This window comes from Ictalurus furcatus, chromosome 20, assembly GCF_023375685.1.
Source record: "Ictalurus furcatus strain D&B chromosome 20, Billie_1.0, whole genome shotgun sequence".
NCBI lineage: Eukaryota > Metazoa > Chordata > Actinopteri > Siluriformes > Ictaluridae > Ictalurus > Ictalurus furcatus.
In genome coordinates, this window is record NC_071274.1 from 7,086,107 (window position 1) to 7,102,910 (window position 16,804).

The 16,804-nt window shown below is 37.6% G+C and overlaps 1 protein-coding gene across 1 annotated transcript in view; it reads right to left on the bottom strand.

The window, feature by feature from the left end:
• The window catches only part of LOC128624281 (gap junction delta-2 protein), a 28,504-nt gene extending 13,676 nt beyond the window's left edge, over positions 1-14,828 (bottom strand). The window contains exon 1 of the mRNA XM_053651804.1: positions 13,987-14,828. Within this exon, the coding sequence (XP_053507779.1) occupies positions 13,987-14,057 (71 nt within the window). The 5' untranslated portion in view covers positions 14,058-14,828. The remainder of the gene's footprint in view (positions 1-13,986) is intronic.
• Positions 14,829-16,804: the final 1,976 nt, after the last annotated feature.

Consider the following 16,804-nt stretch of genomic DNA (forward strand, 5'->3'; position numbering starts at 1 on the left):
GACAGGTGGTTCTTGTTGCCTAGGTGTGCCCTGTTAGATTGATTGCATAAACATTTAATAACTCTGAATGTCTACTATTGGTTTGTGCCCTGAGTTTCACCTGTGAAGTATTTGTTGTTAAAAAAGGATAAACAAACATGAAGACAAGAGAGCTGTCTATGGGAGAAAAGCTAGCCATATTGAAGCTGAGAAAAGGTCGATCAGAGCCATTGCACAAGCATTGGGCACAGCCAGTACAACAATTTGGAATGTCCTGAAAAAGAAAGAAACCACTGGTGGAAAAAAAGTGGAAGGCTTTAGACTGGCCAAGTCAATCACCACACCTTAACCCAACTGACCCTTTGCATTCCAATACTTTCAGAAGGGACTTTATGTATGTAAAGGTAAAAGGACATTTTCAACACAGGTAAAGTGTCTTTCACATCCACCTAGGTGCATGTTTCAAATGAAAAACTTAAAGCATTAATAAACCTCTAGTGCACTTACAAAATGACACTTTTTCCCTGTCCCAGCCCACTATAACTACATTTTATCTTGAACTGTAATCCTGAAAATACTTCAAAAATCATATTATTTTTGCATCATCATGTGATTCCATTCAACATATCTCGTCATTTAACATGCCTGAAACACCTTCTTTCATGAGTCATCAATTATAGCTTATTAAAAATGCACATGTAAGTGTACCTAAACATGTTCACCCCCATGAAATATTTGGAATATTCCACAAGTCACATCTTCAACAGAAAACTGAATCACCTGGATTTCGTGAAGATCATGGGAAGACAATACAGTTATAAGTCCTTTCAATTATTTTTTAAAATGTATTTTCAGTTATGTTGTGATATTAACTGAAAAGGTCACTTTGAATGTAGAACTCTGTTACAAAAAAAATGGATTGTAAAAAAAAAAAAAAAGATTAATTGAAGATATTTGTTTGTAATTAAATCATTACAATGCCCTCATGACATTAGCAAAGATGCTAGTTAATCAAATTTTGTGTATTTCTATTCTTAAAAATAAAAAAAATAAAAAAAAAACTCAACCATGGTGCTAATTTAACCACGGTCAGATGAAAGAAATGGGAAAATGTTGCCTGAGATTGGTTAACGCATTTTTGAATGGTTAAATGGTTTTCTTACATTCAATTTACTATATTTTTCCAGTGTTGGAAAGTTGGATGATGCCATATACTAACTGCATATTGTGTGGCATATAATTCATATATTACAATGATTATTGATGGAGTAAACAGGTTCAGTTATATCTTCAGTATAGGGCAGTTTTAACATTCATGCCCTCGAGCTCCACGTGGAGATCTTAAATTGGATGACCCTGCAGGCAGTGAAGGATGAAAGTGAAAGATTTAGACAGATGTACAGTGAAAGAAATGATAGTAAAGAAGTATCTGTGATCTGTGCATGAGCAGATAAAGACATGTACCCATGAGACTTTAACTCAAATAATGAATTAATGAATGGCTAATCATCTGACTGGATGGATGGATGGATGGATGAATTGATGGATGAATTGATAGATAGATGGATGGATGAATTGATGGATGAATTGATGGATGGATGGATGGATGAATTGATGGATGACTTGATGGATGGATGGATGGACGGATGAATTGATTGATGGACGGATGGATGGATGGATGGATGAATGGATGGTTGGATGGATGGATGGACAGTTGGACGTATGGATGGATGGGTAGTTGGATGGATTGATGGATGGATGAATACATTTGTTTACTATGATTCTGGAAACGCTTGCTCCTGTGTGTGTATTTGCCTTTTATATTCTTCAGAGTGTCAGCCAAGGATCCAAATACACCACTGCTATGTGCCAGATATTTTCATGCCAGCTTAACATGCTAGAACATTCTTATAACAGCTTGTCAATTTAGGAGCACATTGCTGTCAACACTGATGTACACCACAAAAATTGTATATCAGTTTACACAGATGTCTTAGCTAATTGCCAAATTAACCAGTCCACGGTTTCCACAAGAATGCAGCAGCCATATACTTTTTGAAACAATGAATTTGAAGCAAGGAGAATAAACAGATACTTCTTTGTCCATGGCTCTGTTTTCATAGTCTTTTTATTTGAAACAAGCCATGTCAGCTGTTCGCTAATCAGACCAGAGAGGGGAAATAAAATGAAAAATCTGGAAAACTCTACACTTTCTGACCTTATGTATCTATCCTTGTAGTTAGCCTTTATATATTTATATAATTTTGTCATATTATTGACATAAATGCAAGTGATTGGATAAACTGCAACAGAAACTGAGCTGGTATTTTTAAAGCACCCGGTTAATCCTTAGCTGTAGGAATGTAACCGAATACTAATACAATATTCGGATTGAATAGATAATGTGTTCGAAATGGATACAAATACAGATACGAATAGGAGGAGAACTATTCTTTTATGTTGTTGTTGAAAGCTTGGAAGAAAGGTTCACAGGGCATCTGGATGAGACCAGAGATATGCATCTGTTTAAGCCATGACCACTTCAGGGTTTAAATCCGAATACAGATATGAATATTTGGAGCACTAAACAGATACAGTGGTAACACTTTACAATAACAGTACACGAATAATCATGCACTAATACCTGAATTAACACTTACTTAAATATGAATTAATGAGGAGTTAAGGCAAGTACTAATCACAAACTAATGAAGAGCTCATTTTAACTATGACGTGAGTCTTGTGAATTCATGCGTGAATAACGACCACCTTAAGTACATGTTAGTACATGTTTGTTAGTTAATGTATTAATTAACACGTAGGGGTAAACCACATCAAACATGCTCTATAAGAAAGAATGTTTGATTTACCCAAACATGTTAAGTAATACATTAAATAACAAACATGTATTGACATATAGAGCTGGGCGATATAGCGATATAATATCGATATCGTGATAAATGATTATGCAAAATACTTTTCTGAGTTATCATTGGCATGATGTTTTTTTTAAAACATTTTTAATAATTTCATATCAAATGCTACTGAATGGATTCTGTTGATTTGATGTAATTTTAAAAAAAACCCAACTTAATCTTCTTTGTCTGTGTAGGCATTAAAGAAAAGTATCATGTAACTCAGTTTAACGTTTTGTTTTTGTTTTTTTTTCCTACTGTTTTGCAAACAGTTTGTTCGCTAAATTATATATTTTGTATCGCATCATGTATTGTAGAAATGTCCTCAAGTATCGTGATATTATATTTTTGTCATATCGCCCAGCCCTACTGACATGTACTTAAGGTGGTCATTATTCACATGAATTCACAAGACTCACGTCATAGTTAAGGTTAGCTCTTCATTAGTTTGTGATTAGTACATGCCTTAACTCATTACATCATATTTAATTAAGTATTAATTAAAGTATAAGTGGATGATTATTCATGCACTGTTATTGTAAAGCATTACCGATACAGTTACACCCCTTCTTTGCTACTTCCATGATCCGCTAGTTGACACCCCTTTGTATGGATCTTCATTTACTTTGGGTTAAACAGTAATGTATTCACACAGACATAGCAGATTGGAAAAGATTTATCAGCTTACAAGCTGACTTCTCACAGAATCCAATTCCCAACAAACCCACTGAACTGCTATGAAATGTGTGTGTATGGGGGATAAATGGTTCTATTGATCTACTACTGCCTAATGCACTGACCCCAATCAGGTAAAGAAGAAAAGAAAATCTGACTTGAGTGTTTCATACTGTCACCTGAAAAATAGCACAAAAGCTTTTTAGAAAATGACCTCCTTAGGCCCCTATCAGTGCATTAAGATGAGCGATTCATTATGGACAGGTTAGTATGAAAGCAGCATTGTTTGAAAGGCTTGGATCTCATCTGCGATGACTAATGGATATATTAAGCTCCCTTTAAATAAACATGAACTCACAAAGGCCAATCTCCATTTTAGGTTTCATAAAAGACCCACTGCTAGACTCAGACTCCATTACAGAAGCACAAACTCCATTTACATACAAAAAGGTAAATAAACCATTGTTTTAAGTTCTAAGCTGACAAGAACGCTCTGTAGCCCTTCCACCTTGGCAGTCTGCTTTTTCAACAAATATAAACATATAAAAAACATTATCCTCTTTGTGAAATCCCTTGTATGTATTATTATACTTGATTAAAAAAAACAGTATTGTCTGGATCCTTGTACAATGTCACAATGGAAAATAATGCTTTTCTGACAACTGTAAAATTCCTCACACATTTGTATTTATATCATTTGACAAATCATATTTGAAGCCTGCTATTTCAGCCTTTCCCTTAAATGGCAAAAACACGCTTGAGTTCACTCTTTGCAGAGAAATTCCTTCTTGGAAGCTGAGTAGATTTAGCACTGAATTCCCTATTATAGACATAAATGTTTTTCAGTTTTCTTCCTCAAACAAACAGACTGGTCTAAATCTCACCAGCACTGTCAGAGTCTTAGTCCTATGCCATGACATCATAGTATTTGTGAATAATAAAGAAGACTCTTTAAAATATATATCTCATCCACTTAACTTGTGAATGAAAATGTCACCTGTAAGAGCAGTTCTCAAATATACCCACTCTTAAAAAAAAAAAAATATAAAGTCTCTGCTAGGTATCAAATGAAGCGAGGTGCTATAAAAAGACACATTGCTAATTATAGTCGCAGCACTGTAATCACGACTGTTGCATGACTCGCATGCTTGTGATCGCAGAAACCTGATTGCGTACACTGAGGTGCAACTGAACAGTTCTGGGTGTAGAATAATGAATGAGGAACTGTGTGCAGTGGAATCGTTCTTAACCAAGAAGTGTGTTCGCTCTGAGCATGGCTGAGGTTTGAGCTCGCTGTGCAAATCAGTGTCATGATCACAGCAAGAGCCTGACTACTTAAAGGATGAAGTATAAAGGATGAATATAAAGGATGAATGCACAGAGGATGGCGTGGAGAGCACTGTTTCAGTAAGCAACGAGAATAGCAACGCATGCACGATTTGTTTCATTCTTGTGTACCTTGTCTAATGGAGAATCATTGGGTGTGACAGGGTTTGCTTGCAGGTGTATTTATCAACAGTATCATTTTGGTGTACTAAATTTTGGTGCAATATTCGATATTTTTATTTCTTATTAGTACCATAGTAACATAGAAAAATGTGTAGAACATGATAAAAAAAAATGATTAACCATAGCCTCAGCACAAGTGTATTATGTAGCTGAGGACACCAGTTTAGAAATCTGCCTTCTGCTCTGGAAAGTTTGTTTGTGTTTGGACAGGCCTTGTGTCGGTCATTTTACAGATACTCCCCAAGGCCTCTTCACTGCACCCCATTACCCTGTGTGAAATTCTCAATAATTCTCCCATGAGCAAAAAAAATCCCTCTGTGCTTCGATAAAACTTAATGTCAAAAACACAGTAAGACCATAATAAACACTGGCAGCGCTTTGCCACGATGAAGTAATTTATTAATGGTGAAGGGGATGAAGCTGGACAATTTACGACGTTGCTCCTGGACAGGTATATAAAATCAATCTGCATGAAGCTTTGAATTATGTGTTTCTTTATGGTTCTTTTAATGCCATGCCAGCATCAGTTGCTATTTTCATGGCAAGATCAAGGTAGGTAAAGCAAGACATTCCAGTGATTCTTACAGCATTACAACAACAAAATCTTACAATATGTCAGCAGTGTCAACAACAACAACAGCTATATGAGGTCCTTCATGTTAATATTCAATAAGAACTCCAGGATTTCTCCTGGTGAGACATTTTGGAAGACTTCTAAATACATATTTTCTGAGTAAAAGCGTTGTTTAGTATTGTTAAGAGCAGGACAGTCCATTAGTATATGTTTAACAGTTTATTCTTGTTTTACAGGAATCACAGGTTGGAGGATCTTCACCGTTCAGTAGGAAAGCATGTGTAAGGTTTGAGTGTCCAATACGGACTCTTGTGTATTTGGTCTGATTGTGTCTGGATTCAAAGGGGAAATTAAGGACTTGTCTTTCGTTTATAACTGGCTGATTTCATGTAGTTTGTTATGAATGCACTGGTCCCATTCCATTTGGCATTTTTTTGAGATGTATGAGTTTATTATTGGTTTAAGATCTGATGGTGGGATTTGACAATCTGTAATTCTCAATTTGAGGGCTTCCTTAGCAGCAGTGTTTGCTGGTTCGTTGCCAGACAGATCCATATGTCCCGGTTTCCAGCAAAAAAACGCTGTTGACATTTTGTCTCTGTAAAGAATCCACTTTAGCTAGGATGTTGGCAATTATGGGATGTTCGGTCTTTAAGGATTCGAGTGCTTGTAGGGAAGATTTTGAGCTGATTAAAAAGTGGCGTGTGCTCTCTATCTGCTCTAGGGCTAGAAGCAAAGCACGGGACTCGGCTGTGAAAATCGAGCTTTGTCCAGGAATGCGAATACAGTGTCGCTGTTGTTCAAATGCTACTGCTACAGACACACAAGTACCCCCCCCCCCCCCCCCAGATCAGTCTGTATATACAGGTTTATGAAGTGCGAAACCGCATTTTATGCCTAAAAACTGTTGTTTATATTCATTTAAGTGGGTCACCGTCTTCTTATGCTGGGTCAGATCCATTATGATGTTTGGTTTCTTTATATTCCAATGTCTTGTAGGGCATGTACTATACGTGTCTGTGCTAGGATGTCCAAGTTAATATCCTTGTTCTCTCGATGAGGTTTTATGCAGATCCCAAAAGGGCTAATATACGTAGGTCTGGCTTCATACAGTTGTAGATATTGATGGTGGAAAACTGGAGAATGAGCTGGATTATTTTGGTCTGCCTTCAGCTTGACTCCATAGTGCAGGGCCAGTTTCAAGCACCTATTTTGAAGCGATTGCTTCAATATACAAGCTTTGAACTGGTGACATCCTGAAAGCTCCAAGGGAGAGTCTTAACCCTAGGTGATGTACTGTATCCAACGTTTTGATGTAGGATTTCTTGGCAGCGCCGTAGACTACACTTCCTTAGTCCATCTGGGATCGGACCAGCATTCCGTAGAGACGCAAAAGAGTAGTATGGTCCCCACTCCATCTTATTTTAGACAATACTTTTATAATGCCCATTGTTTTAAGGCATCTCTTTCTTGATTTCATATATGGGATGAAAGATAGATTGCTGTCATACATGAGCCCTAAAAACCTGGTTTCTTTTATGACCTTAATGGGTTCTCCTTCCATAAAGAGTTCTGGGTCCAAGTGCAGAGATCGCAGGAGCCAGAAGTGCACACATACAGTCTTTGTTTTAGAGAATTTAAATCCATTTTTCATTGACCAGTTACTAAACTTATTTATGCATATCTGTAGCTGCCTCTTGATTACGTTCATGTTTTTCCCCTTTAACTGATACATAAATCCACACCACAGAGGCTGCAGAATATGTTGTGTCCAATGATGTTTGTAACACTGTTGATTTTTATGCTAAAAAGGATGACTGACAGGATGCTTCCTTGTCGCACCCTTAGTTCTTGTGTGTGTAAGGTTGACAGGGTGTTTCCTATTCAAACACGAAAGTGTCAGTCAGATAAGAAGTTTCATGCAAGTCTTTTAAGATGCTGTATTTCCAGGTTGTATGATAGGCTTTTTCAAGGTCGAAGAAAACAGCTACAGTGTGCTCTTTTTTGATAAAAAAAAAAACAACAAAACATTCCGTATAAATGTTTCCAGTCTTATAAGGTGGTGCAAGGTGCTTTTTCCTCGTCTGAAACCACACTGGTAGTTGCTGATGTTATGGTCTGTCTCCAGTATCCACACAAGACGATTATTTACCATTCTTGTCATGGTTTTACAGAGGCAGCTAGTCAGAGCTATAGGGCGATAACTGTTTGGGTCAGTATGTTCTTTGCCTGGTTTGGGTATGGGTATGATTATTGCCTCTTTCCAGTAGGATGGTACATTTCCTGACTTCTAGATGGTGTTAAAGTTGTCCAAGAGGATCGATAACGTGCTTTGGGGTAAATGTTTTAAAAACTGGTAATGAATTTTGTCCGGTCCAACAGCAGTATCGTTAGGGCAGTTTACGGCTTTTAAGAGCTCCTCCATTGTAAAAGGCTGGTTATATGGTTCCATGTTATCTGAAAGGACTGTGGAAAGGAAGTGTCTGTATCACTTGGAACTCAGGGCGGCAGTTCACTGAAGAATTTCTCTCAAATGTCTCTGCTATCTTGTCAGCAATTTCTTGTTGTGGGGTTAATAGAGAGCTTTAATTCTTGATGTGTTGTATTTGGGCTCCGCCTTCCTTGCACTTCATCTATCAGATCATGTCCCATATATTCTTTGTTGGTGTATGTGAGTTTAGACTTGAAAACATATCTTTCCAGCTCTGTCTCTTTGCTTTGTTAATAATTTTTCGTGATTTTGCTCTGCTGATTTTCACTCTGGTTAGATTTTCCGTTGTAGGATGTTTGTTAAAAGTCCTTTCTGTCTTTTTCCTATCGTCAATAGCTTTTCTGCAATTTTTGTCAAACCATGGGTTAGTTCTACAATGTGGCTTTGTTGATGTTTTTGGAACTGATTCTTCTGCATCTGGGTTTGCATATTGAACAGAGTGACTGAAAGCAGTACCAATTAGATTTCTTTAATAGCCATTTTGGTGTTCTTTGTTGGAATTCCACTTCAGTAGACTTTACTATCAGAGGGAAGTGGTCACCCCCACATAGGTCATCCCATACTTTCCATGAGAAATCGAGAAGTATTTCAGGCTCACACATAGTAAGATTTATAGCAGAATAAGTTCCATGTCCTGGGTGTAGATAAGTGTAGGAGTCATCATTTCGTAATCACAAATCATTATTATAAATGAACTCCTTCCGATTTGTATAGCTGTCTTTCCATAAAGGACAGTGACTGTTAAAATTGCCCATGAGCAGGTATGGGGGTGGCAAAAGGTCAGCCAGTTTGTCCAGATCGTATTGTGCTATAGAGGTATCAGGGGGTATGTAAATCGAGCAAAAGGTAATAGCTTTATGGAGGGTTAGACGTAGAGTGACAGCTTGTAGATTTGTATCTACTGGGATATAACTTTGAATTATGTCACTCCTTACCAATATGGCTGACCCACCTGATGGACTTTGTATATTTTGGACAGGCACATTAAACGTTATGTGGTTTTTTTAAAGGAGAAGCAGCTATTCTGAGCCAGATGAATCTCTTGATGACAAAAGGCAGTAGGATTAAAGACAGCTGTTAAGTGCTGTACTGTAATTCTACAAAATAAACTTTTATCCTATGACAGTTCCAGTGGATGATATTATAGCTCATTATCAGGTAGCTAGAACAACTAGATAACTTTTGCTTCTGCATTTAGGAGCTATGACTACGAGAAACTATGACTACGAGAAGTTGTGTTTTCTGTCATTTGTTCATGTCCTTTGGTTATTCTGCCTTTTGAGGTCCCTTTTCTTATCATATCCTGTGAGAATAAACAAATTGTGTAAAAATCGCATGCGAAAATAAACTAATCATGCAAAAATCGCATGCGGAAATAAATGAAATGTAAAAATCACATTTGAAACAAATCACATGCAAAAAAAATAAATTAAAGGTAAAAATCGCACGTGGGAATAAATGAATAATGTAAAAAATCAAAGGTGAGAATAAATGAAATGTAAAAATCACATGGAAAAATAAATTAAACGTAAAAATCGCATACGTAAATAAATGAATCGTGTAAAAAATGCATATGAAAATAAATGAATCATTTGTAAATAAATTAATTAAATAAATAAATAATGTAAAATAAACCCATACATTACATGTGAAAAATTGTGACTCCTTTGCATACAAATGGGGTAGCATGCACGGTTTTTACTAGAAGATTCCACTTGTATACTATTAAGCACTTCAAAAGATGAAATTTCTAAAAGCTGAATATTGTTTCTTTGCGTGGTGGCTTGGAATTAGTGTTTCCGCTCAATGCTAAGGATAGTTTTGGTGTAATATTTGTCAGACAGAGTCTTTTCTTAGCAATTTTCCAGCATGTTTGAGGTAAAGATTGATATCCATCTCTCATTTCCAGTATCATTCTGCCTTTACATTGCTTGTATGAATGACTAGCTAGTCAAATCGCTATCCTCCGCTGTTAGCAAGTGTGTGCTTGACATCCATATTTTCCCAGTTGCATAGCAACAGTGTTCTCATTACTTTAATCATTTGAAAGACAAATGATCAACTTTCAGTGTCGAAAGCACAAATTCACAAGTTTGGTTCAAGCCTCTGACACAAAGATACAGGTACTGGCGCAAATTTCATGCAAATAAATTTAGAATGTAAAATGTCATTTTTCGGTTCAAAACAGTGTGCAGTAACATACAGCTAAACCCGATCTGTGACTTTATTCATATTTTTTTTTTATTAGGAGTGTGTTGTTGCTTAGTAACCGTATTCATATGCCGTGTGAGTGACTGGCTTCTTTATCACATGAATATTATAGATAGTATTATTATTTGAATCCAATGGAAATTCACTGAGAGAAAATGTCCAGCTATAAAGTAACACATCCAAATAACTGGCTTGAAAGATTCCTCAGATCAATCCTAAATCCTAACTCCTACATCAAAAGTGTGGTCCGAGGTGTCTTCAGGTTTAGTTCCTACCTGGAATTACTTCCCATTTATTGTTTTGAAGAAAAACTTAAATAACCATGGTTTCACCTTATTACATCATATACGACCTCACTGTAACTAGAGGCCGAAAATAAAAGGAATCTCTGCCTCTTTTGGGGGTTCCCATGTTCAATTGAATTTTTTTGTGATGTCACACAGTCCGCAGTAGTGGTTAATGGCTTTTATACAGTAACACAGCGCTGTTGAATTCTCGATTCAGATTGGCTGACAGACGGTCTGAGGTGCGCAATTATTTTTCAGTAAATGCATGGCTAAAGTAGTTCCAGTCAGGTCTTGAACACATTACAGTTCCATATCACTTCGCCAAGTTAACTGAACTAGTGGAAAAGTTAGGCTACTGTCCACCACAGCACACAGATCTAACAACAAATAAAATGACAGACAATTTAGATTTTCTAGAAATAAATAAGGAATAATTGCCGTTGAATTATTGGAAAAATAGCGCGCACCCGAGGTGGTAATGCAGCCACGACACGACGCGGAGGCTCGAGCCATTGATATGCAGTTATTGGAGCGAGAGAGAGCGTGAGAGTGCACGTATGAGAGCACTGACACAGAAAAGCCAGGGAACAAGTATCAATATTTATTTATTTATTTATTCATTGTATTTTCTGCAGTAATAAAAAACGAAAAACTCTGTGAACAAGTAGCCTTGTTGATAGTTATTTCTTTATTTGCTCTATTTTTAGATTATCAGCATGAAATAGAAAAATTGTGAATGCTCTCTCTCTCTCTCTCTCTCTCTCTCTCTCAACCTCTCTCTCTAATAACACATCAATAGCTCAAGCCTCCGTATAGCTCTAAAGTGACTTTTTGGAATTAGCAACGGAGGCTTGAGATGGGATGCGTAATAAATTAGTTCCACACACAAACACCTGACAAATGGCTTGAAATAAAACATCTGAACAATGTCTTGAGATGTGGTAAAAGTGGTATAAGTGGAATAATTGACTCCGGTCCATTGAATTATTAGAAAATAATGCACACGCGAGGTGTAATGCATTTCCATGGTCCGTCATCAATTACTCTTTACATATGAAAGTAGACATTCAGGGCTTAAAGAATATATTTTTTTTTTTACTTAGCCTACTAGGTTTAAATGTTATAATTTTATTGTGGTAGTTGAATACAGTGTTTCACTGTCAAAAAAAAAGCTTTAGTTTTGCTGTCCATTTTATCTCTGTATTAGTGTTATTGTGGAGAGGTGTGAATTGTTTGCCCAGCAAGGGGCTCACACCCCTCCCCTTTCCCATCGCCCTGCCCACTATCAGCTAAACACAGAGTCACAATACTCTACATACAGAAACCTAGCAGTCTCCTGACTATTCCTAAATAATTCATTTGCTTATACTGATTGAAAAAGTTCAATAAGACGATTTCCATTCCACCGAAGGAAAAGAACGCCAGTGTATGGTGAGAAAGGGATAAATGTGTTTACAAACATGAAGATGAAACATGAAAAATGAAGCAAAGTAAGTGGCAGAGAACACTGGTGCCCCTGGTCAGCGTGTACATACAGTGAGGTTGCTTTGCTAAGCCCTCAATGAGCCTAGCATGTATCATGTAAATCAAACCTAAATATATTTTAAACAAAAGTGTTGTGTATGAATCTTATAGTGGACTGTTTAGCTACGATCATTTTCATTGAAACTAAAAAAAAACACCACTGGACAGTTCAGGGCCACAAGCGACAACCGGAACAGTCGCTACACATTAACAAGATACAAGAGACACAAGCAACAGAAGCGAAATGTCACTTTCTGGTATGAACGTATGATGATGTATGTTCGGTTCAACTAGAGACATCATTGATATTTAGCTTGGGATTAGACAGCTGCCCAATATGAGGCACTCACATACTGTAGTGTTCTGTTTCCATGAAAGAATTTCAGTGACAAGAAATGGAAAGAAAGAACTGCCTTTATGATAGTTTAGATAATCAATTTCTTGCCTAAGTACGTGTCATTCCTCTTTATTACATGTAACTTCATTTATGGACTTTAATGTTTGAATTTCTTTAAATGTGTGGATTTCATGAGTTAATACCAAATTCTGGTGAAAAGTTCATGTGAATAGCCTCATTGGAAATAGCTTTACTGAAAAAAAATTCAATACTTATTTCCCCCATGTATATACCAGAAGATACGTGATGTTATTCCTGTTAATAATGAATAAAAATAGTAATAACAGTTTTTATAATTTAATATTGCTTTACAGTGTATTACTATTACATATCATGTGTGCTTTATTCATATAGTTTTCATTTCATTAAAATTGTAGGGTTGTTGGGATATAAGAAATCAACTTGCCACATTACCTGTGGTTGTTCATTTTAACGTTCATTTTAATTTGAATGTTATTTTTTACCAGATTTGCTTTGTTACAGGCAGCATACATTCTGCAAATAATAATAATAATAATAAGAAGAAGAAGAAGAAGAAGAAGAAGAAGAGGAATACATAGATAAAAATAAAATAAACCAAAGTTGCATACAAATATTGATTTTATTGTTTCAATGAAATATTCCTCCATACGTGTATATGTAATTACAATTGTACTATGGCTTTTTGTGCATATACAGCTCTATTATAAGTATTTAAATCATTTGAGATGTTTGAATGAAAGAATTAAGATGAATCCAGTGTAGAACGCGGTGTGTGTGCTTTGTAATAGATGTCACAGAAGGTTTTGCTATATTTGATGCCATTTCAACATTGAGCCAGCAGCAGTAGTGTGTGTGTGTGTGTGTGTGTGTGTGTGTGTGTGTGTGTTTGCTTCCCTCATCCTATAGGATTAACTCAAAGCCCCACCAGCATATGATCACCCAGCACGTCACTCTCTCTGCCATGAGCCACTGTAATGGACCAACGTCTACAACAGAAATGCATAGTGTGTTTGATTTCATCGCCATTTTAGATTTTGATTTACTAGGCATAGGTCATTGGTGAGGCTGCAGTGGGGATCTTACCTAAGCTGAGTAAAGGAAATGCATGCAATCAACAATTTAACAAGCCTCCACAAAGTAAAACTGATTCATTTTAGAGATGCAAATGGTGCGGCTTGGAAACGCATACCACGCATATTGGTATGACTATTAATATGGAATCAGAATACAGTATATAGTCTAAATTGTTATATATTTACTGAATATGTGAATATGTATGTGTGTGTCAATATTTTTCCTCACTGCCTTTCAGAAATTAATTTTCCTTCCTGGGTTGAATGGAACAAAAGATCTGGGATCAAACAGTCTCTTTCTTTATGCTGACACATTCCTCACACTGGGAAACAGATAGTTTTAGTGCAAACACAAAGAGGTGTTCTTACCTCCCAATCATAGTAGAGTGCTGTTGAACAGCAGCCTCTAGGAGGCGTTCGAGGATGGTCCATTCCCCCATGGCTGGATACTGGAGGCATTCACCAAACGCTACGTACTGCCTCGACGCTCCTCAGACCTCCTCAGGATCAACGAGGCTCGTTCTCTCTCTCTCTCTCTCTCTCTTCAGAGTTGAGCAGCAACAGGATGAAGTTAAAGAAAGAAAGAGTAGACGAGACTGCGTGGTCCTACTATGATGGAGAGCTTCTGAAATCCCATGATGAGAGAGAATGTGATGAAAGCATGAACCGCACCGAACCTCACTTCACGCTGACCCTGGATGCCCCTACACTTTACGTTCACCCTCACTCAAGCCTTACGCTACAACACACTCGTCCTTACTTTCAACTCTCTCATAATCCACCAGTAGGGCATCACACAATCTCTGTCAGTGACGATGCCTCACACACACACATCAAGTATTAGTTAATCCACACTTATCTTCTTTCCTGTCTTTAGATGTGTCTATCCAGCTTGGGAAATTTCACTGCCACATGTACGTCTTTCTCCCTTTCTCCCATCCTTCCGTTTCTTTTTCTATTCTAGCCCTTCATTCTTTTTTTCATTCCTCCCTGTGCCGCTCCCTCTGACCCTTCTGTCACTACAAGTCTCTCCTCCAGCACTCTCAAGGCTTCTGCTTTTCTCTCTCTACCGTTCTCCGCTTGCTTTGGCACTGTCACAGTGTGTGAGCATGGCTTTCCTCTCCCTCCCTCCCTCCCTCCCTCCCTCCTTCCCTTGCCTGCTCCCCCTTCCCTTGCTCTCTCTCTCTCTCTCTCTCTCTCTCTCTCTCTCTCTCTCTCGCTCAGTTCCAATTAAACATGCACAAATTGTTCACGTGAGAAGCCCCGGTTTCCTGGAAACATCTCTACTGCTGTCATCTTCATACCACCTCGTTCACCTGCTTCACCCTTCATCACCCTTTTGTTCTTTATTGCAAGGTTTGTTTCATGCATCCAGGAGATTAACGAGAGGAATCACTGCTCTACACCTTCCTCAGTCTCTTTCCATTTATCCGCCCCTCCCGCTTTCCCTGTCTACCTCTCGCTTCTCTCATCCGAATGCCATCCAAAGCGTTCTGTCCATCCCTCCTTTCATCTTCGAATGCTGCTCTTGCTTCTACATGCCTTTCTGTTGACTGAGACGTACGGAATAGGAAGAAAGGATGCGAGTACAGCCTAGATGGCAGATTATTTCCTCTAAAATATGCTGGGATTTAGGCAGTGGCAAGTGGATTTGGCTTCAAATTGATACAGAATGCAGCTGCTAGAGTCCTAACTAGAACTAGAAGGTACGACCATATCACACCGATATTATCAATACTGCATTGGCTCCCAGTAAAATCTCGCATTAACTATAAAATACTTTTATTAACCTATAAAGCACTAAATGGTCTCGCGCCACAATATCTAAGCGACCTTTTGGTTTTATATAATCCGCCACGCCTACTTAGATCAAAAGATGCAGGCTATTTGACGGTACCTCGAATAGTGAAGGCTACAGCAGGGGGAAGAGCTTTCTCTTATAGAGCCCCACAGTTATGGAACAGTCTTCCTATTAGTGTTCGGGACTCAGACACAGTCTCAGTGTTTAAGTCTAGGCTTAAAACGTATTTGTTTACTCAAGCCTACCCTGACTAGATTCTGTTCTACTACTTCGCAGTCATAATAATCTTTTTTCTCCCTCTCTCCTTTCGCCGAGCCCCACATGAATTTATGGAGATACTAGAGATCCAGATCCTTTCTGCCTCTGGATGGAGCTCAAATCTTCTTTAATTCCAGACTGCTGGGACTACGGCTGCTCCTAAGGCCATACAGACTTCATATAAATCCATAATGAACTTTTTCACACTATCTGTTGTTACCCAGATGAGGATGGGTTCCCTTCTGAGTCGGGTTCCTCTCAAGGTTTCTTCCTCTTAAAACATCTTAGGGAGTTTTTCCTTGCCACCGTCGCCACTCAGTGGCTTGCTCAGTTGGGATAAATTCGCACCTTTAATATCTGTATACCATGTTGATATTTCTGTAAAGCTGCTTTGAGACAATGTCTATTGTAAAAAGCGCTATACAAATAAAATTGAATTGAATTGAATTGGATACCTTTCCCTAAAAGTTAGAACAAAACGGAAAATATGTTTACTTAAAACGTTATAATGTAGGTCTGGAAGGGCTATTTATTCTGCAAATAAATCGTTTTTAAAAAAGAACCTGTGCTTTCATGAATTATTCAGGCAAAGGTATTTCAAAATTAAGCTCTACATTTGCATAACATACTTTCAAAGGGGGAAAAAAAATTGTGGTTATGCATTACCATGGATACCACACCATATTTTGTAAAGTGTAAATAACTGCAATTATTTTTGCCTTGCTCTGTTTCAGTGTTGGAAAGCTGGATTTCTGTCATTTTTTCTGTTTATTGATATATATGATGAAGTACAGCAACTCAAAAAGATGAATTACGAAATGGCCGTCAAGGAAACTGAGCGTTTTCATTCTGCTTTGCTGACTGTATAGGCAGCCTAGCTCTATAATATAATGCAGAAGTGTGTTTTTGTGAAAATAAGTCAAAAACGCATTACATTCACTTTATCTGTTTGTTTAATGCAATACTTGCAGTCTAAAATAATTACTCCATTAGCTGTCTATCACATACAGTATATATTTAAGCAAAACGTACATTTGAAATGAATTGAAATGAACCACAGAACATGATACTGCCTCCACCATGCTCCACTGTTGCTGTGGTGATCTCAGGGTGATGAGCAGTGTTGGG